Source organism: Pollachius pollachius, assembly GCF_949987615.1.
Source record: "Pollachius pollachius genome assembly, chromosome: 19".
Classification (NCBI taxonomy): domain Eukaryota; kingdom Metazoa; phylum Chordata; class Actinopteri; order Gadiformes; family Gadidae; genus Pollachius; species Pollachius pollachius.
Window position 1 is genome coordinate 4,145,474 of NC_136952.1, and position 22,561 is coordinate 4,168,034.

At 46.8% G+C, this 22,561-nt stretch overlaps 2 protein-coding genes across 2 annotated transcripts in view; both read right to left on the reverse strand.

The window, feature by feature from the left end:
* twnk (twinkle mtDNA helicase) overlaps nucleotides 1–22,561 on the reverse strand; it is a 161,369-nt gene that overhangs the window by 25,527 nt on the left and 113,281 nt on the right. The window lies entirely within an intron of this gene.
* The window catches only part of sema4gb (sema domain, immunoglobulin domain (Ig), transmembrane domain (TM) and short cytoplasmic domain, (semaphorin) 4Gb), a gene marked incomplete at its 3' end in the record, with an annotated part of 35,022 nt that overhangs the window by 10,714 nt on the left and 1,747 nt on the right, over nucleotides 1–22,561 (reverse strand). The window contains exons 2-8 of the mRNA XM_079756293.1: nucleotides 20,826–21,097; nucleotides 7,327–7,475; nucleotides 5,838–5,900; nucleotides 5,189–5,287; nucleotides 4,660–4,753; nucleotides 3,490–3,603; nucleotides 2,980–3,134 (exon numbers count right to left, since the gene is read on the reverse strand). Of these exons, the coding sequence (XP_079612419.1) occupies nucleotides 2,980–3,134; nucleotides 3,490–3,603; nucleotides 4,660–4,753; nucleotides 5,189–5,287; nucleotides 5,838–5,900; nucleotides 7,327–7,475; nucleotides 20,826–20,964 (813 nt within the window). The 5' untranslated portion in view covers nucleotides 20,965–21,097. The remainder of the gene's footprint in view (nucleotides 1–2,979; nucleotides 3,135–3,489; nucleotides 3,604–4,659; nucleotides 4,754–5,188; nucleotides 5,288–5,837; nucleotides 5,901–7,326; nucleotides 7,476–20,825; nucleotides 21,098–22,561) is intronic.

Sequence of the window (22,561 nt, forward strand, 5' to 3'; positions counted from 1 at the left end):
AAGGAATAGAGAGAGAGAAGAGGAGGAGGGGGAGGTAGAGAAGGAGAGAGAGAGAGAGAGAGAGGAGGAGAGGGAGAGAGAAAGGAAGAGAGATAGAGAAGAGGAGGATGTAGATAGGAGAGAGAGAGGAGGAGAAGGAGGTAGAGAAGGAGAGAGAGAGAGACAGAGAGTGAGACAGAGAGATATAGAGATTGAAAGCGAGAGAGAGAGAAGTGTGATGATTGAGTGTGGGAGAAAACAAGTTTGCCAGGAATAGTTGCTTGGGCATGCCTGCCTCTCGGCCTGCCTGTCTGTCTTGGTAATGGTGATCGGGAGGGAAATGAGGTGGAAGGAGGAGGAGGTGGTGGAGGAGGAGAAGGGGGAGGGTTTGGAAGAGGGATATTGAGAGAGTCTGCCTCTCAAAGCAGAGGGGGTGGGGGGGGGGGGGGGGGGGGGGTTGATTGGCTGCTAGTTTGCTTGGTAACAGCGCCATAGCAGCCAGCTCTTCTGAGTGAAGAAACAGGGAGGGAACCAACCTTGTTACCAGACGTTCTCGTCACCACACGGAACGTCTAGAACCGGATGTTCTGATTGGAGGTTATGGGCGAGATAGGGGGCGGGATTTACAGTTTCATGGGTTAAGCGGCGAGAGGCTTGAGAGGGGGAGGGACTTCCGGTACAAGGATATATAAACGTTTTGGATATTGCTCTGTCAGATTCTTGTTCAGAAACCCGACCTTACAAAGGTCAGAGGAAACTGGAAATTGCGTCGCGTTTGGACTGGGACACGATACAAGTCATTCTCTCAGCCGTGGAGGGAGCCACACAACGACACACACTCAAATCCACTGGTTCCTCTGCTCAGAAATCAGAGTCCCACAGATAATGACATGATAAACCCCACCAGGGGCGTAGCGAGGATCTGAGGACATTCTGGGCTTAGTCCCGACCCCTGCAGGGTTTTGGGGTTTGGGGGGGGGGGTGGGATGGGATCCTCCCCCAGCATATATTTAGGATAGACAAGCTCTATTTCGATGCTTTCTTACGAAACATTGAGCCTTTATCTCTTCAAAGTACATCGTAATCATTGAAAATTAAGGTTAACATTAGTGTCTTGGGATATCGCTTTCTCTTATAGGAGTTCACGCAATGTATTGCTGCACTGTTCACCTCTTCATCCTCTGCGGCAGTCTCTAGTGTTTTCTCTCTCTTATCTGCTGCTCTTTCATTTCTCTCTCTCATCTGCTGCTGTCTCTCTTCTCTCTCCATCACCTGCTGTCTCACTCTTCTTTCTCTTATCTGCTGCTGTCTCTCTCTTCTCTCGCTCCATCATATGCTGCTGTCTCTTTCTCTCTCTTCTCTCTTTCTACTTCATCTGCTGCTGTGTCTTTCTCTCTCTCTTCTATATCATTCCCTCCTCTGCTGCTGTCACTCTCTTCTCTTTCTTTCTCTCTCTTGCCATCATCTGCTGCTGTATTTCTCTCTCTCTCTCTCTCTCTCTCTCTCTCTCGATCATCTGCTGTTGTCTCTCTCTCTCTCTCTCTCTCTTTGATCTCTTTCTCCATCATCTGAGGCTGTCCGTCTCTCATTTCCCTCTCTGCAGATGCATTTAAGACCCACTCCATGTTTCCTGCTGGGGAGAGCAGCGCCCAAAGTTTTTCTCTGTGTCAAACTAATTCCAACTTCGGCCCGGCACGCCGCATGAACAAACAAACAATAGATCTGCAGTACACGTTTTGAGCTCTGCCTGATTCTGTGAGTTCTGACCTCGCCGTGCCCGAGACCACATGGGGTGTTCCGCACATCTCAAGTGGATGCATCCGTAAGGGTATACTGATGGAGGCGGGACCAACCTGCCGGTAGGTGTAATAGAGGGGTCCTTGACCGGCTCTGAGAGGCTATTTGCAAGTGAGCCGTGATCTGGTTGGACTAAAATGGGAAGCTTGTCTAGAATGAAGATACTGTTTGACTGCAATGCGACTGTTTTCCTGAAAGGATAGTGGGAGTCTGTCCTTCACTAAACACACTCAATTCCACAAAGTAGGGCTTCTCGATTATGGGAAAAATCATAATCACGATTATTTTGGTCAATGTTGAAGTCACGACTATTCAAACGATTATTTTCGGGTTTGAAAACATGTTGTATTTATTCAGCATATCTCTCCCAAAAAAAACTTTGCAACTGAGAACTTTGAAATTTCGCCTTAAAAAAATACACAAAATGGTCAAAAATAAAATGTTCCAATCCAAAACAATATACAGATGTGTCCAGCAGTTCTGCCCTTTCTATAAAACATTAAATAAAATAAATTTAAAATAAATGTATTTTATTGCCGTTTTACGATCACAAAAAAAATCACGATCAAAATTCGATTTATCGCCCAGCCCTACCACATAGGCTTGTATAACTTCAAGATGATACTCAGGGCTAAACTTAAAGCGTTAAGGGCTTAAGCCCTGACAAAATGACCCGGCAATGCCGATGAACCCCACTCCTGCCTCAAGATCAAACCTTATTATGCTCACCTCCTGTTACTACAAAGTGTGACACTTAATGTGCTGAATTATGTAATTTAATTCACTAAATAATCTATTAAAGTCATTGAGGCCTGTTAGAGCGTATGCTTTCCCCCTGACCCAGCAAACTACTGCCGTGATTTACGGCAGTGAGAATGAGCGACTGAGTCTCTCTCTCTCTCAGTCGCTCTCTCTATTTTTCTCCCTCTTTCTCTATCTCTCTCTCTATGAAAGAACTTTAATTTGAATTATGTATTTGAATATTTTGTATTTATATGATTTTTTTTATAAGCAAGTCTGAGCTTTCAGCATCAAGAGGTACATTGAAAACCATCTCTAATCTCTCTCTCTCTCTCAACCCTCCCCCCCTCTCTCTTTCTCTCTTTCTCTCTCCCTCTCTCCCTCTCTCCCTCTCTCTCTCTCTCTCTCTCCCTCTCTCCCTCTCTCCCCCTCTCTCTCTCTCTCCACCCCCCCCTCTCTGACCTTACAGACGCGGGCCACGCGGGCCACTCTGGTCTGGCTGGGGTAGGTCGTCAGCTCCTGGCTCCTCTCCGTGAAGAAGAAGTAGATCTTGTCGTCGTCGCCGATAGAGCTGTTCACGTGCTCCTTCAGCAGCGCCGAGCCCACGAAGTCCGCCTCTGAGGGGGGTGCATGCACACACACACACACGCCGGCACGCACACGCGCAAACACACACACGCACAAACACACACACACACACACATACGAACCAGGTGAGCAGAACACCAGGTATCTCAAACCAAACAGGGTATAAGACGGACCTTTCAGGTCTAATTAATGGTAACTACATTTTAATTTGAAATGTATGTATTTTTTGAGGCGAAATACGCTCAAATTCAGAGAAACCAGCATTTAATTTATTATAATGAGTTTTTATTTTAAAGCAGCAGTATGTCTTATATTATATTACAGAAAAGTTGTGCAGTGCGCGGCTAGCTTAACGCTCCCCTCCACGCCGTGTGTTTGACGTACCCAGCAGCCAGCGCGTCGGCGCCTCTTCCGTCCGCAGGGCGGGCAGCGGGAAGTTCCGCCGCACGTCCGGGGAGCTGCGGAACTCGTACTGCGACGCCGTGAACATCTCCCCCTCTGGTGGGAGGGAGAAGTGCAGAGAGGTAGATGGAGAAAAGAGGAGGTCAGAAGCAGGAGATGCATGGGAGAAGTCCGGTGTTGGATGGGTTTAATGCTCTAAGGGGAAGGGGAATAAGGGTCGTTTGAGGGATTGTTTGTTTTCTATTGTGGGAAATGTGTGTGGATGATGACTGGTTTAAGGAGCCTCACATGGCCTGAGTGAGACTGATTGGACTCTGGGGTTGGGTGGGGGTAACACACAGGTTACACCAGCCATCACCACGCACACTCAGGGAGATCTTCAGCACGGCAACATGGAGCACCAGGTGATCTATCATTGTCTACAACCCTTTATAATAAACCAGTCTTTCATCACAAGCACCATGTGTCCTTTTCTGGAGGAGCCTAGTTAAAGTCCCCGAGGTGTGAGTGTGGCGGGTGTGTGTGCAGATCTATATTTTCTTTCTATTCATGTATTGTAAAAAAGAGTTGTGCAGTGAATACAACTCTGAATAGGTGCACTAATAGCTGTCCACTCAGCCACTGTTGAGTGGATGTTTTGGTATGAATAAAGCTGAAACATGGAATTATTGGAAAAGCATGTCTCTGACAGAGGTTTCTTTGTTCAATGAGGACAAAGGATATCGGTGTGCGTCTGTGTGTGCATGCGTGCGTGCGTGCGTGCGTGTGTGTGTGCGTGTGTGTCGGTGAGTATCTGTGTGTGTGTTTTCAGCACAGGTTATTCCAGAGCCTGTGCTGCTCCCCAGCTTATCTGCTGCCAACGTTACAGGCCTGCATTCAACATGGATTCATTCTAACTGAACTGCCTTACCTGATACCTTGATACCAACATTAAACTCATTAATTCAACGCTTCTGGTACAGAAATGATTTAGTAAGCAAGCACATAGACATGTTGCTGACAGTGAAGATAGTGTGGCATAGCGCGGAATTTAGAAATGCTACCCGAAGGGGACTCAACTGCAGGGACAAGACAGCATGTTCTCTCTCTCTCACTGGTAGCAGACAGAGACATGACTGTGTGAGAAGTTAGGGTAGGGAGCGTATTTATTACCTATGAGGAGGCCTGTGAAGCCCTTGGCAGGATCGTACGGACACCTGTCTCTGCCTTCCTCCAGGCCTGACGAGAAGTTGAAATGCTCTGTATCCTTATGGAGGGGAAGAGGAAGCCAATTAATTCAGTTAAATTCAGTTAAATTGAATTAAATTCAACTAGATTAAATTAATTTAAATTAAATTCAGTTCAGTTCGGTTCAATTCTATTTTATTCTATTCTATTATGTTATATTGAATTCAATCCATTTCATTCCTAGCACTCCAGTTCACTTCTTGATTCCCAATATAATTTGGAGTTGGAATAAAAAAATAATAACTTCAAATTCATTTTTTACAGTCACAGCTTCACTATTGTTTCCTGTTATCAGTGCCAGCTATTGTTATTTAGGGATTGCTATTTAAAGAAGCACATCAACGCATATCCCTGATGAACCACTTTTCTACGCCTGTGCCTTCCCCATGACCGTCGGTGTCAGCCCACTGCAACGTCCCCCTGAATCTCAGCCTGGTCCCAGGAGGGCCCTTACGATGTAGGCACACAGGGGCCTGAAGGCGTGGGTCCCACACGCGTACAGGTGGGTGCTGTTGTAGTGCTCCAGGAAGCGGATGTGATTGTAGCACTCTGTCTGCAGGGGAGCAGGAGAGAGAGAGAGAGACGGGGGCGTCATAGGGCTGAAGAACGGCAGGTGGCGGTCTTAATCTCAGATGATGAGCCAATTCAAGGGCTGGTGCTATGCCGCCAGGTGTGAGTGTGATCAGCCGTTACAAGCCGTTTGAAAATCAACCCTTTTCTGTGTTTTAGTGACATCACCAAGTGTCCAACTCGATGTATGATGGATATTTACGCAACATCTGCTGCAGTCCACTGGGTAGGCTGGTAGACTGATCTATGCAGCATACATATAGTTGATATATATAGTATAGTTTATATATATATATATATATATATATATATATATATATATATATATATATATATATATAATGTTTTCCTGTATAGAGACACACATATTTATCTTCTGCTTATAGCTTCAGAAAGGTTAACTTTGTGGTGACTATTTGTGGGGTTGACATATTTGTTTTCATCGTTGTGCATCAAACAGCTGCCGTTGTTCAATCAACGTGAAATAGTTGAATAACCCAAAATGGAAGCAAAACAGAACGGCAGGGGGGCACCTGATTGTCTTTGCCTTTGTTCAGACACTGCTTCTTCTGCTCTACCGAGGCCTCCCAGTCAATCTGCAGACAATGAGGGAGAGCAGGGGAGAGGCACAGAGAAATGGAGAGAGAGAGAGAGAGAGAGAGAGAGAGAGAGAGAGACACACACACACACACACACACACACACACAGAAATGGAGAGAGGGAGAGAAAAGAGAAACACAGAGAGTGACACAGAGAGAAATGGAGAGAGAGGTAGAGCGAGAGAAGGACAGCGAGAGACAGAAAGAGACGGAGAGAGAGAGCGAGAGAAGGAAAGCGAGGGAGAGAAAGAAAGAGAGAGAAAGAGAAAGAGAGAGAGAGAGCGAAAGAGAGAGAGAGAGAAAGAAAGATAGAGAGGGAGGGATAGAGAGTGAGGGAGGGATAGAGAGAGATCGACAGAGAGAGACAGTGAGCAAAAGATATATGAGGTACGGGTAAGCAAGGACAAGAGCAGGAAGTGAGGGGGAAGAAATGTAATAAATTATGAGTAATGGACACTGCATGTGTCCCTTAATTGTTCTGGCTGTGCAGCCGAATATGCTAGCGAGTCCAATTCTACTAAACAGTAATAAACGTCCTGCTTCCATTTAGTCCAAATAGCCGCAGCGATATATAAGAACATTCCAAAATGACTGAGCTGAATCACGCTCAAACTCAAGAAAATGTACTGCCGCCTGTTATAAACACTTACTTTGTGCCTTTCCACTTAAGCAAAGCAACAAGCGAACATCTACACCTCAACCTTCAATGACACGAGGCACTTTTCTTCTTGAGTTTACATTTTTCCAACACAGAGAACCCAGGGCTCTCTGCCAAAAGCCATGTGGCGCTCGCTGCAGGAGAAAGGAAGGCGCTCAGTGATGCGAAGGCAGTGGGCAAAACGTTCCGTTTCTATTCATAACATTACGACATAACATAACAGTCGCCCACAGCTTCTAGAAAGAGTTCACACCGTGTAATCTGTGCATTAAGCGGTTACATGTTCATTCATTTTAAGAGGAGGACCAAAAAAAACAACCTCCCCAAGGCAGGTAGCAGTGTGCTAGACGGACAGGGGTTAACCTTGTTCCTAAGTGTTCCCCTCTCACGACGGGACGGGCCTTGAGCGGGAGGCTCCAGGTGAGCGTTATAGCCGAGAGAGAGAGAGTTTAGTTTCATTGGTTTAGCGGTGGAAGGTGGGAGAGAGGGCGGGGCTTTCGGTTCCGTTGGCAGAAGGCGAGAGAGGGAGAAATCTTCCGGTAGAGGGACATCCGTTCCCGTCTCGTGTTTCGGATAATGCCTTGTCAAAACTATTTCAAAACTAAAAGATTTATCGTCCTGAATTGAATCATCCCTCGGTTAAAACCGGGGAACGAAGTTAGACGGTGGAAACCGAGTTGTGACGGATTGGTCAACGCAACAATGCATGAACCTCTCTCCCGGCCTATCAGAGAGAGGAACCCCTGACCCCCCCCAGGTGCTCACCGTAGCGTTGGCCGGTGCAGAGATGTTGGCGGTGTCCAGGGCGTAGAGGGCCCCCCTGCCCCCAACGTAGAGCAGGCCCGCCCCCTCATCGAGCAGCAGGGTGCTGTAGTTCTGCACCGAGCCCGTGAAGCGCTGGCGGCCTAGGACACCTGCACACAGAGACGTCAGGCATGCATCAGAATGGATGAGACCTCATTTTAGTTAGAAAGGGCTTTTATAACGGAGAAATACGAGAGCGTCGCCCGGAAAACAGCCCTGTTTTCAGGGCTGATTGCAAACGTCGATCGCCTGGTGATTGACGTTTGCAATCACCAGGTGTGAGTGCAAACGTTGCTCATCTATCCATCATACATCTAGGTGGATACGCCCACTTGTGATGTCACTAAAACACAGGAAGAGGCATATTTTCAAGACTGCTTGTAACGCCTAATCACACTCACACCTGGTGGTATAATAGGTTAAACCAATAAAAAGTTTACTCAAAACTTACTAAAACGAATGAAAGCCTTCCTATATAGGAGGGTCTTTAAGGTGAGGTTTACTCAAAACTTACTAAAACGAATGAAAGCCTTCCTATATAGGAGGGTCTTTAAGGTGAGGTTTACTCAAAACTTACTAAAACGAATGAAAGCCTTCCTATATAGGAGGGTCTTTAAGGTGAGGTTTACTCAAAACGTACTAAAACGAATGAAAGCCTTCCTATATAGGAGGGTCTTTAAGGTGAGGTTTACTCAAAACTTACTAAAACGAATGAAAGCCTTCCTATATAGGAGGGTCTTTAAGGTGAGGTTGCGCAGTACAATACACTGTAACTTAATGGTCCAGAAGAGGTGGAAAATTGCCTTTCGCTTCACTCTGCATTGACATAAACACATAAGCGCATTATACATTACACATGGACACCCAGAGGCATTAAAAACCTTACAAAGCGTTTCACCATGATGGTGCAGTAACTGTGGAGATTTATTTTTATTGAAGAAATCCGAGAGTGTTGAACATTGCTGAAATAGAACAAACAAGTAAGAGCCTAAAGGTCCCATATTTTATCACCAGGTGTGAGTGCAAACGTTGCTCATCTATCCGTCATACAGTACATGATGTACAGTGATGTCACTAAAACACAGGAAGAGGCATATTTTCAAGACTGCTTGTAACGGCTAATCACACTCACACCTGTTGGTATAATATGGGACCTTAGCTTTAAAGGGGACATATATCATACCAACAGCTGTGAGTGTGATTAGCCATTACAAGCCGTTTTCAAAATGTGCAACATTGTGACATCACAGGTGGGCCTAGATGTGTGACGGATAGATGAGCAGTGTATGCTAGTCTACTGGGTAGGCTGGTAGACTGATCTATCCAGCACGCATCTAGGTGGACACGCCCACCTGTGATTTCACGATGCTGCACATTTTCAAACCTGCTTGTAATGGCTAAACAAACTCATACCTGGTGGTATGATACGTCCCCTTTAACCAATAAAAAGTTTACTGGAAACGTACTAAAACAAATGAAAGCCTTCCTATATAGGAGGGTCTTTAAGGTTACACAATACAATACATCATAACTTTATGATCCACAAGAGGTGGAAAATTGCCTTTTGCTTCACTTTGCATTGACGGAAGCACATTGCCAAATACACATCACCACCCAGAGCATTTAACACATTAAAAAGCATTTCACCATGATGGTGCAGTAACTGGGGCTCTGCAAAACATGAAGATATCTGAGCAGATTTCTACCTTGAGTGGAAGGAAACTGCTTTCACTTGGGCTGAAGGACTTCTTGTGGATATTTTTAGCTGCCATTGGCCCAAATGGAATGGTGCAATTGTGCAGTGAATGGCTACTTGAATTGGACAGTAGCCATTGACTTTGTATTAGCTGTAGGGCCCTGTTATGCAAGAAAATGTTTGCTATTTTTTGTAAACCCACGTTGAAAATGAACGTTCAACAAGAGGGCTGTTGTATTAGGTGTCGTTTTGTATTTACGTTCCTATTTATTTATGATCTGTACGGAGCTCCACATTTTCTGTTATATTATATGTTGCTAAAGCTCTTGCTCCACTAAAAATGTCTCCCATGGCAGACAACAAAGACTAGAACCCTTAACCTGGACATGATGACACGCAGCACAAAGGACCCTGGGGCGGCCGTCGTCACGCGTTAGGTGGGTATGACCGAAGTTGAACTCCGGGTAACTGAATTAAAGTTTAATCAGAGGGCGAAAGCACATACTTTGCCGCGCAATGGGCTATTTGATAAACCACATTCTGTGAGCAGTGGCAGATGTTAGGATTTCATTTCCCCCTTTTAAAGCGCTCACATCGGCAAGGTTGCGAGCTCCCAAACGCTAGCTTAGCGGGGTACTCTAGAGTCCATTGCATCCGGTGGGGCCATAAAATAACGCAAGTCGTAAAAACCAGAGCTAATCACAATGAATGGGATTAGCACAGTTTTATGCAGCGTGGCCAAGTAGGGACTGAATGATATCAGGTTCCCAGGTGGTAACTGTGCTGCTCACTCTGCCCTCGATACAGGAGCTTTGTGGGGCTGGCTAATCGGATGGCTGGCTGACCCTCTGGGGCCCCCCTTACCCCTTCTGCTTAAACCCGAGGTAACGGCCGTAAAGGGCCACTAAATCACCAGGCATCGTTACTGTAAATTTATTTTTTAAATTTATGCTCTATTATAGAGTGAGATGGACAGGAAGGTATGTGAGATAGAGGGGAGGATATGCAGCAAAGGACCACAGGCAGGAATCGAACCCGGGTCGCTGTGATCGGGACTGAGCCTTAATGGTACGCAATCCACCCGTTGAGCCACCGGGACGCCCCATTGCTACTGTAAATTAATACGAGGAAGATCAATACAGCCTCTTTTATTACTGATGGCCGCTAAACGTCACATTACAACGTTTAGCGTGGTGTGTGTGCACGTGTGTGTGTGTGTGTTTGAGCATGTAGGTGTGTGATTGCATGTGTGTGTGTGTTTGTGTGTGTGTGTGTGTGTGTGTGCTTGTGTGTGTGTGTGTGTGTGCGTGCGTGCGTGCGTGCGTGCGTGAGTGTGTGTGTGTGTTGGAGCAGGGCTTCCGACGATATTCTATAATGAATGAACGTCCCCATTTGCACGGCAATGACTCACACATCCCTCTAATATGATGCATACTATTCCACTCATCTTATGACTCAGATCCCTCTTATAACAATGTGCATCATTCCTTTCAGCATGAAGCTGTCTGGCCTGACCTGAAGAACTCAAGCTCAACCCCCCTCTGTCCTGCCCTGAAGACCTCTGCTTCTACTACTACCCCGACGAGCTGAAAGAGACTCGCACAGATCTTGTGTTTCCAAGACAAGACTAGATGTTGTGTTTCGACGACAAGATTGACAGGCCCGCCTGTCAATCTTGTCGCGCAAACGCAACACCTGCGCAAGTCTCTTTCAGCTCTTCGTGGTAGTAGAGGTGTTCTACTTTGATGAAGGTAAGACTGAGAAGATGGATGAAGTATAACAGTACAACTATTGATCGCAGAAGACAATCAAACTTGAACAACGGAGTTGGTTCTAGAAGCAACTGACTCTCTGACGTTCAAACACAGTGGGTTTAGACTTTCGAACACATGTGAGAGACACATTGCCTACTCGTCTCGGCAAAACAAGTCTGTCAGGGATTTATGTCCGTCCGGCCCTGTCTAGAGATATCTTCATGTCGATAGCCCCCTTGGTGTCTGGGATGTGGTGTCATGCGAGGGTCATGCATCAGCAGACACGGTTCCCATTATCACTTAGACTCGGTCGACAGCTGTGCGAGGTCTCCTCATGATCCTCCGAGTTAACACAAGTACCTTTTTTCAACTTTGGGAATGTGAAGGTCGACTGTTATCTTTATTACCGAGGAGCTTTCTCGTGTCTGAGATTAGGCCGCGATTCAGAACCTGCCTTTCTCAGAATGGTCCCTGAGAATCTGACTCATCTGGTGGCATAAAGCATCCAAGGCCTGTGTGTATAGGAATATATATATATATATGTGTGTGTTTCGTGTAAATCTATGTATGTATGTGTATATATATATATATATATATATATGTGACTCTCATATAAACCTGAGAGTCAACCTTTGGTGACTGTGTTTATCCAAGCTTATTTTCATTCATATAGGATATAGGAAAGATAATGATTAGATTTTCTTTATTTAAAAATTATATTTCCTTTAAACATACAGTGAATTTCTGCCATATTCTCCCTCTCATTCTCTCAAACACAATCCTCCTATTCTCACACTGAGCAACCTAGTACCATAGTAATAATGATAGTAATAATGACAGTCATAAAGATAATGATATATTCAATTTAAAAGCGCAATCTCTCTCAAGGACACTTTAGATAATAAGGGCATCGCAGAGCAAAATTACACACAATCAACATCCAATAGGCGGTAAAAATTATGCAGTCACAGCAAGGTTTGCTAAACACAGAAGTGAGAAGTGAGAAGGGGAGTGTGTGTGTGTGTGTGTGTGTGTGTGTGTCTTTGTGTGTGTGTGTTTTTTTGTGTGTTTCTGTGTGTCTGTGCGTGCGTGCGTGCGTGTGTGTGTCTGTGTGTCGTCTGTGTGTGTGTGGGGTTCAAGTCCTCCTCTTCACAACCAGCTCTAGTTCTCTGAAAATAGAGCCAGGCCAGATTGTGTGTGTGATCAAATATTCTGTTTGGGGCCTGGTGGCCGATCTACTTACCCACATACATTTCCTCTGACAACTTGTCAATAATATATTATTATATGCTATACGTGTGTGTGCAAGGAGAGGGATACAGTGAATTAAGTCTTCCGGTCAGCCCCCTTTCACCCACGTTTTCACACACAAACACACATACAAACACACTCCCACACACATACACACTTAAGCCCACGCACACACACACCCGTGCACACGCAATCACGCACGCACACAAACAGAAGAGGCATTTGATGTCTTATTTGTTGAAATTCGCCTCACATCCCGACAGCAATCAATAACTCAAATGCTGTGACAAAAAATAGAGAAGAATGCGATATCTGTTGCTGTTGCAGGACGGCAGTAAGACGGTTCAATAATTTTGTTCTGCCACAAGGCGAGGCAGAGCTATGGCTAAAGCTTGTGGGATATTCATGTGTGTTGGGGAGTGTTTTGGTGGGAGGCCTAAAGGAAATGGTGGCATTTTGGCACGATACTTTCAAAATGCTTACTCTGGCTGGTTTCTTCGAATTGCCTACCCTAGCGTTAATTAAAGGCCAGGGGAGTCTGACAAGGTTTTCCAACCAGTTTGTGAAACAAAACCACTCAAGTCAGTGTTTAGCAAGAGGCAAGCCAGACCCAAAGAAAGAGAGATCAATCGCAACGCTATTACTTCTCTACATAACACAATGTCCTCACTGACATCTCTTTCTATCTTTTTTCTGTCTTGCTCAACAACGCACAACTGAGTCATGGAAATCCCTGTGGTCAGAGTTTCCCTAAAATGACACGGCGGGAACATCTCTTGTCACATGACACGGCCCACGTCGTCCCCTCGCGGGTACAGACCGCCCGGTGTCATGTTGGTGTCATGTGATCTGAGGAGCACTCCTGGCCTCTACTCTCCACAGGAGTCCGCATGACGCACAACGTGAGCGTCTGCCATGGATGAAAGCCACCCAATGTATTTGTATGTCTTAATGTGTTGCATAACAGGACGCACATTGACCATTGTCATTATTATGTCACGTGTACGGTACACTTGTCAAACCATCGCAAGCCAATTACATGCACGCAAAGATTCCACCGAGATTAGACGTAGCTCAACGGCCGTGGTGTTGCATCACGGGGAGCCAGCGACAGATGTGCCGCACAATCTCCCATCTATAAATATGCAAACACAATGTATACGGATATAACATCATACAACCCTACTTTATTTACATAGCAAACGCAACGTATAGCATTCAGCATTAAAGGACAGCGCATTAATAGCAAGCTTTGTAAATCTCAAGTGTGGGAACGGAACTGTGAATGGCAATTTGTTTGCGCTACGGCGTCATGTTGAAAACATAGCCGAGTCCGACTGATTGAACTCTGGGGCTGGTAGAGGCTGCACACCTGTTGTAGATTAGGCAATCAGTGTGCACATGTTAAACCAGCCATCACTGCCCAGACTGAGGGCGATGCCTGCATGGCAGCATGGAGAACCAGCGTCATGTATCATTGTCTGTTAACTCAGCAATAAACCAGTCTTCCAACACCACCACCACCATGTGTCCTTGTCTGGAGGAGCCCGGTTTAAGTGCCTGTGGTGGAGTGTGGCATTGTCTTAGCTACAGTATACCTGAATAGATGCATGTATGTTCCAGCGTGTTTTTTCCCTCTATTTCATATGCAAATAAAAAGTTTAAATGTTCATAGTTGTCATAATTCGAGACGTTTACAGCGTGGTCGTGACCTGCGAAGGTCGGGACACGCCAGGGAGGGGTCACATGGGTTCCGTTGCCGAGTATCTTCCCTCCCACACACACACACACGCATGCACACGCACAGGCACACACATGCGCAGATGTACACACACGCACGCACACATGCACACACACATGCACGCTCACGCGCGCACACTCATACGCACACACGCATGCACGCACGCACAGGCATGCACATGTACACACTTACACACACACACACACACACATACATGTACGCACACACACAAGCACACACGCTCGCACGCACACACACACACACACACACACACACACACACACACACACACACACACACACACGTGACTCATGGGAGACCACCACAGGCCTTGGGTCCGGCCATCCTATCAAAACAGTGTCTCCGATGACATAACACATGTGATGCTGGTGAGAAGGGCTCTAGGGGCGTAAGTGTCCCTACATGCCCCGACCACTGCCTTCGCCTTCTAAAGGTTGAAGTCTGCTGTTGGCCGTGGCTCTCGATAAGCCAGGGCATGCCTTCATGGTTCTGCGACAGAGCGGCAGACATGACCGCCAGCAATCAAGGCCTGTTGCTGAAGCCCCGGTGAAAACGACTCGCGTGTAGTTCCTCTAACGGCCTGTAGGGGATCATGGTGTTCGGATGCAGAAAGACCTGTCCCCATTCTCAGTCATGAGAGAAAATGACTAATGAGAAAAACACTAATTCTGGTAACACAAATCGAAGACAGTTTTTCTTTGCTCAGTTCAGAGCTCAGTGACTAGTTAATCGCCATATTGTGTATTTTAAGAGGTCTCTTTTATTAAAATTGTATTTCAGTCTATTTTAATTATAGGCCCAAGACGCATCCATGACATGGCTATTCAACACAGAAGTATATATTAGGCTTCAGGCAAGGCCCACTGTGTGCTGATTGGGGCCTGGCAGTCTGGCTGGTGTGTTTTTGACACACACAGATGTTCTGGTTCTGGTTCCGTGTGTTGAGTTTAACAGCAAACCCAGACTGGTGAGGCAACGGAACCAAGCCTGGTCTTGAGTCTGCAGAGTCCGTACTATTTGTCTGAACTTGTTTTTGGAAACTAGAACACTAGAGCAACATTTACATGTCAAAAAAGGAGGCACATTAGCAGATTGTTTTTCTGATTTTACAGAATAACTGCAGGCTCAGCCTACCAGCAGGACAATACAAAGGTATACACATAAGCAGAACTATCTTCTGTGCATATCAATTCAATTCCATACACATTTCCCTGTTGCCAGCATCGGAAAAAAATACTTAGCCAGAAGCTAAGCTAAGTTAAGCCCCCTGGCTATTTTCTGTTAACGGTTGAGAGAGAGTGTGTGTGTGTGTGTGTGTGTGTGTGTGTGTGTGTGTGTGTGTGTGTGTGTGTGTGTGTGTGTGTGTGTGTGTGTGTGTGTGTGTGTCCGGGCATGCATGTTGTGACTCACCTATCACTCATGAGGCCCCAGACTATACAGGAAGGCACATGACACACCACACAGATGCACACACAGACACACACACACACACAGACACACACACACCAATGCAACATCTGGGTACAAGTGCTGAGAGGGATACCAGTAACCTGTCACTTTTTGACGTTGTGAGATGTCTACTGTTGACAAACCCTTAGAAACCTGCCTTTGGATACCTTTACTACTGCTTTAGAAACTTGCATTTGGATACCTTTATTACTGCTTTAACACCGTCTTGGGATACCTTGAACTCTGCTTTAGCACTGCCTTAGAAACCTGTCTTTGGATCCTTTTGGGAAGACCTTGGAAACACAAATGAATGTGGTACTCTTCATACTCTGACAACCTATATATGACCTGGCAATGGCTGTTTTTGTGCACATGTTTACATGTCACCAAATCCTTGAAAGCGTGGAGCCAGCGCAAGTCACGGGGTCAACCTGGCTCTCTATAGCGGTTACATGAGGTTGCCTAGCAACAAAGAAAGGACGGGAGATGACAGCGTCTTCCTATCGGTGATGGATTCGAGGGGTGTAACAAAAATGTCATGTTTCAGCTGGTTGTTTTTTCACACCTAGGTAGGACGGCCAGTGAGTCACATGCACACACAAGACAGGTGCACCTTCATCATAGAGGGAGGGATGGGGTTAGGGGAGGGGGAGCCTCAGTGAAGGTGTTACTAGTAAAGAGAATACTATCAGAACATCCATTGATATGTCTGTTTGTTTGGAGGCAGAGCTCCACAGCCTGTTTTGTTTTCAAAAACGGACAGACGCAGAAACACCCGTTGGGTTGACATCTGGGAACCCGTGTTAGCTTTGTTGTTTGAAAACAGAAGCAACGGACCAAACGTTGCACCTGCCACCAGATGTTACCACGGGCAACCGCCGTATCAAATCATTAATCATAAAAGGTCAAGCTCTGTGAATCCTACTATTTTGACAAGTATAGTCTAATTATCCATTAATGACAAATACAGCTCGGTGGACTCAACCTTAAAAATGGAAATGTCCATTATATTTTCTATTTATGGTTGGAAAAAGTCATCCAGGAACTATTGTATATACTGGTTTGATATTTTCTGCATAGTTCATGTTTGTTTCCTGTGTGTTTCGGGCAGGTTCTAAAGTTCCTTCAGTGCCGAGAAGAATCCCCACACAATCCTGTGGGTCTCATGAGGGGACATTAAGCTGAACTGTTGTTCACACTTGAAGAGAAGGGATCCCTTAAGCCCCTTACTACAACTGGTATCAATATTTTAGGTCCACAAATCCCCAGGTCCGGTGTATCCTGATCTGGTGTCAGGCAGAGGTAAAATAACAACCCAATCCAAGGTCCCACTGGGGACACAGCAGACCCCAAAACAGCCAGACATTCAATACACCACTAGAGAACGCAAATACACACACTCAAACACACAATGACTTACACACACACATGCACGCAAGCATACACACACACATACATACAGACACAGACAAAGACACGCACACACAAGCACACACACACACATGCACGTAATCATACACAAACACACAAACACACACACACACACACACACACAGACAAACTCACACTCACACGTGCGCACCCACACAAGCACACACATACACAGCCACAAACACACACACACACACACACACACCCACACCCTTGCTCTTTGAAAGGGGTTGGGGAAAGGGAAACTTCTAAAGGACGAAAAACATGCATACACACATATGCACACTAACTGTAACCCATGGGGTGAAATCTGTGTAAAGAAAACTCCCACATAATGGGATTCTTGAAGAGAGGGATGTCATGGGGTTTGTATGAATCCATTCTCCACAAATGTGTCCTTGGTCCCTGGCTTTACACAGGCCCGTCAAATAATGAGAGTAGTCTCATCCTCACTCACACACACACACACACACACACGCACACACACACACACAGCTCTCTCAGGTATATTCCCCACAGTTCCAAAACATGTGACTAACTCCATACATATGCACACACACACACACACACACACACACACACACACACACACACACACACCAACATAAACACACACACACACACTCAAACACACTTTCTTTCCAATTCCACAGATTCCACCTACAACTTGAACAAGATGGCAGCATACTTGTGTTCTCTGTGAAGGCCCTCTCCACGTCCGTCCTGCTTTAGGACTCGTCTCCCGAAATAGTGATAGGCTGGGAGCCTTGTGTACTGATGTTCACTGTGACAGCATGCACACACACACACACACACACACACACACACATCCCTGACAGTTCCACCCAGGCATTGCACACACATGCGTGTGTGTTGCAGATATACACATGCATAGAAACCTAGATGCATGCACACACACACACATACACACACACCCACACACACGCATGCATCTCACACACACACACGCACATCGATGCAAACATTGACTCACTCGCACACGTGCACACACTGACACACAACACACACATACACAGCTACACCCCCCCCTGGTAGTCACTCACAGACACAGACACATTTACACGTGCACACATGCCCACACAGACACACACACAGCGACACACTCTCCTGGTAGTTATGAATGTAGGTCAAGGACTTATGTGAGGGCAGGCAGAGAAAAAGGCTCTGCGATGGCAGAGCAAAAATCGCTCGGCATCAAGAGTCCTTCGTCCTATATATAGAAGGGAAAGCGCAGACAACTCCAGATGCATTGAGACGAAGGAATAAATATCCACGGCATAGCAAATCACATGAATGGCTCAGAACCCAATGAGAGGGTGTCTGTGGGCAAACTAATAAACAAACTAATAAGGCTTAGTGACTCACACTGTGGCTGAAGTGGCCGAAACGCTGTTAGCAATCAGTCCCCTTGCTTATCTTGCCAAAGACAGTGGCCAGCAAGACGGTGGGCAGCAAGAGGGTGGCCAGAATTTTCTGCAACCCAAGAGGGCCATATACGTGTCAATGTACTTGATATAAGACTGTTATGTAAGGACACACCCACACACACACACACACACACACGTGCACCCACATACATGTGCACACACACACACACACATATGCGCACCCGATACATTTCCACACGCACCACACATACACACGCGCACGTACACACATGCACACACATATGGGCACCCACACATGTCCCCAAACAAACACACACACACACACACACACACACACACACACACACTCACACACACACACACACACACACACACACACACACACACACACACACACACCTACACACACAGATATGTTTAAGGGATAAACACAGGGAAGAGAAGGGAATTCAAAACGAAGATAAATAATACAGTTTTCAAACATTAGTCATTAGATGTGTGTTCGTTTGCAGTGTGTCTAATGCTCCTGATGGTTTCTGTGGTGCTGCCAACTATTCCTCCACTGGTGATACCACACAAAACGAGCCTGCAGTCGGAGGAAACACTGAGGAACAAGTCCAAACTAATCCGCCTAGATTCGGTTGAAGGTGGCGGTGATTTGCTTTCTAACTTACATTCTTCCACAATTTCAAACCCAGGAGACGCATGCAAAAGCAGTATCAAATGACATAGGATACTTCCTTGCCTACCTTCGTTTTCTTCCTCAATAATTGAATTAGGGCAGGTCGCTATTGGCCACACTCATTTGATGGACAAAACCAAGGACAAAACTCAGTTTCACATACATTGGTAACTGAGGTTTTAGCGAAGCCGGGAGAGTGGGCTACGATGGTTTGATCACCCTGACCTGGGTTGTCCTTTAAGCCCATGGTTCTGACTCCCAATGGAGGCACCAACTCTCTCCCCATCATACCTCCAGCCCTGATCTTCTCTGTGTTACTCAGAGAGAGAGAGAGAGAGAGAGAGAGAGAGAGAGAGAGAAAGAGAGAGAGAGAGAGAAAGACAGACAGACAGACAGAGAGAGAGAGAGAGAGAGAGAGAGACAGAGACAGAGAGAAACAGAGAGAGAGAGAGAGAGACAGAGGGAGAGAGAGAGGCAGATCCCTGCCATCCCAAACCCTCACACTTCACAACTAGCGCCACTGCAATGGCCTGTACCTCCATGCTGGTGCAGCAGCATCAACCCTCTCTACTAATAATACCCCTTTCTCTGAGGACCCAGAGGCAGCCCGGGGAGATAGAGTGTGCGTGTGGGCACGGTGTGCGCGCACGTGCGTGTGTGTCTGCGCGTGTGTTTGTGTGTATACACTGACCATATGCATAGATACAGAGAAAGAAAGAACCAAGGAGACATGCGAGAGAGCTACAGCAGAGACTCTGCCGCAGTGATGGAGGCAGAGAGCAGAAGGTGTGTGTGTGTGTCTCAGTGTGTAGGTGGGTTGTGAGTGTATGGGTGAGCGTGTGTGTGTGTGTGTGTGTGTGTGTGTGTGTGTGTGTGTGTGTTTGTGTGTATATGTGTGTGAGTGTGTGAGTGTCTCAGTGTGTAGGTGGGTTGTGAGTGTGAGTATCTCAGTGTGTAGGTGGGTTGTTAGTGTGTGTGTGTGCGTGTGAGTGAGTGTGTGTGTGTATGCTTGTATGAGTGTCAGGGTAAAGGTGGTTTGTGAGTGTGCGTGTCTGCATGTCTGTGTGTGTGTGTGTGTGTGTGTGTGCTTGCATGAGTGTCAGGTTAAAGGTGGTTTGTGAGTGTGTGTGTGTGTGAGTGCCTCGGTGTAGGTGGGTTGTGAATGTGTGTGTGTGTGTGTGTGTGTGTGTGCTTGTATGAGTGTCAGGGTAAAGATGGTTTGTGAGTGTGTGTGTGTTTGCGGAGGAGGTGGGTTTGAGGATGGAGGGCATGCATGGGGGGCCATTGAGGTGCATACACACACGCACGACACACACACACACACACACACACACACACACACACACACACACACACAGTGCACAGGCAGTAATGTGCAGCCGTGGCCAGCCGAGTGAGGAGGCTGTTATTGTCTTAGCTGAGGGGGGCTGTGTGAGCGCTGAGCCTGTGATCTAGGACAGGGCTATGGAGAGGCGATATATAACCATCACCAGGAGGGGGCCAGCTTCCGGGGCCAACTTTTAAAACTATGTCACTTTTCTGTTTTTTTCAAGGAGGAGAGGGAGGCACAGAGAGCAGCAGACAATCTAAACCAGGACAGCCTCTTTCCGTGTGTGTGTGTGCCTGTGTGTGTGTGTGTGTGTGTGTGTGTGTGTGTGTGCATGGATCTGCATGTGTGTGTTTCTGTGTGCGTGTGGTTGTGCACGTGTGGGCGTGCGCGTTTGTGCGCGTGTGCTTGCATGTGTGTGTCTGCGCGTGCGTGTCTGTGCATATGTATCTTTCTGTGTGCACGTGTTTGTGCATGAGTGCGCGTGCATCTGCATGCGTGAGTGCACGTGTGTGTGCACGTGTGTGTGTGTGTGTGTGTGTGTGTGTGCATGTGCGTGCCCTGAATGTGTGGATGAATCAGGTAAATGAGCAAGTGAGTAAGGGGATCAGTAGGTGTGATGGAGTGGTGACCGCCAGCCTTTAGGGCTGGGACTAGACCTTCGACCCCCCCCACCCCCTTCCCTCCACCACACCTTACCTTTGGAGTAGACGGTGGTTCTGGGGGTCACATCCACGTCCAGGGACGGGCCGAAGGGGAAGGCCCAGAGTGCCGACTGCCTGGCCAGGAACAGCAGCGACAGCCACAGCAGCGCTAGCATTCTGCTCGGCTCCGTCATGGTGGATCGGCTACACTGAGGTGGTCGCGGTGCGCTGTGTTGGTCGTACACAGACCGGCGGAATGTATCTGGTCGGTAGACCTCAACGGACAGCCGGGAGCTCTTCTCAGCTCATCCTGCAACCAGGCCCCGTCTGTGACGGGGGAAAGGAAATATTTGAACAGGGAACGTAGACGTTGATTTTCTTCTGCATCGCGATACGTTTCATTGTTCGAAACGCACAACTCAAGGAAATGGTGTTCCAATTCCCCGTCGAAGAGTGTTTGCCGCCGGTCACAATGAGCACTGTGCGGATACATTCCGCACAAAAGCGTAATGTATCCGCTTTTTGACGGATAGATTCAGTGGAAAATAACAGACATCTTTATCTGTCGTTCTTCCATTTACATTGAAAAGCCCGAGGAGGAACAACCTCATGAGACCTTTCACCAGACACATAACAGCCCGGTTTGATAAACAACAAGTCATGACGCCTGAGGGTAACTAACCTAAGGGTCAACTGCCCCAGCCGTCCTCAGTGACCGCACAAGTTGAACTTCCGAGATATCACTAATTACCAAAACCTAATGAGTCAGGCTGTGTTATGCAACGAGCCAATTAAATACTTTCGGGGATGGGGGACACACACACAGACACACACAGCGTGTGGCGGTGATATGGCCCCCTCCGTCATAACATTAGCCACGCACACAATGGACCTCAGCGATGGTTAATCTGGCAATTAGAGGCCGCATGCCATCAGTCCGATCTCCCCTCAGCTGCCCCCTCTCCGGCTCGCCGGCCAGAACGCGTTTGCCGTTCTGGGAGCGGGACGGAGACAGCAGTGATGACTCCGCGACTCCGCATGGCTGACAAGAGAGATTGCTGCCACCGCCTCCGTCATTAATGACTCGCCCAGAACCACCAGATGACATGTAATGCGGCTAAATGAATTATCCCAGCCATCTGAGTTCAGGGCTTTATGTTTTATTCTGTGGGCCTCATGGTGTCTGTATCTGTAAATTGCGTCAAAGCATTTCCCTAATTTAGCCTCACCACTTCCACAGGATTCTTATGCAAGAGCTTATATCACTCAACCTGTAAAGTGTACCGGTAGATATCTATTGGGAACCAGATAGATGCAGTAAGAAAATAGAGTTAAATCAGCTGGTATGTAAACAGTGAGTGCATTCCCAACTGTACGTTTTATTGACCCAACACAAGTGTCTAAGTTTAAGCCTATTCAGTAAAAAGTAAAACGTAACCCTGACACAGTGTTGGCCCATTCTTAAAGTTTTAGCCATGGAATCAGAGTATCATTCACATATAACTAACCATATGGTGGAGGAGGAATAGTCAACTTAACTTCACATGTTGGCCAAAGAGTTAGTTTCCCTGTGATGTTGCACCACGTGTAACAGACAAGATCCCTCCTCGTCCTCTCGAGAGGAGAGGGCAGGGAGAAGGCATAAGTCCTTGGCTTCATTCTATGTTTGGTTTGTTTGTTGTCCTTGTGTCCGAAAAACAACACGGCAAAGTCAACACATCTTTGTCCTCCTCCCCGGCCCTGTTGTGATGTGTGCGGCTGTAGATGGCGCTAGTGGTGACAGAGCCATTA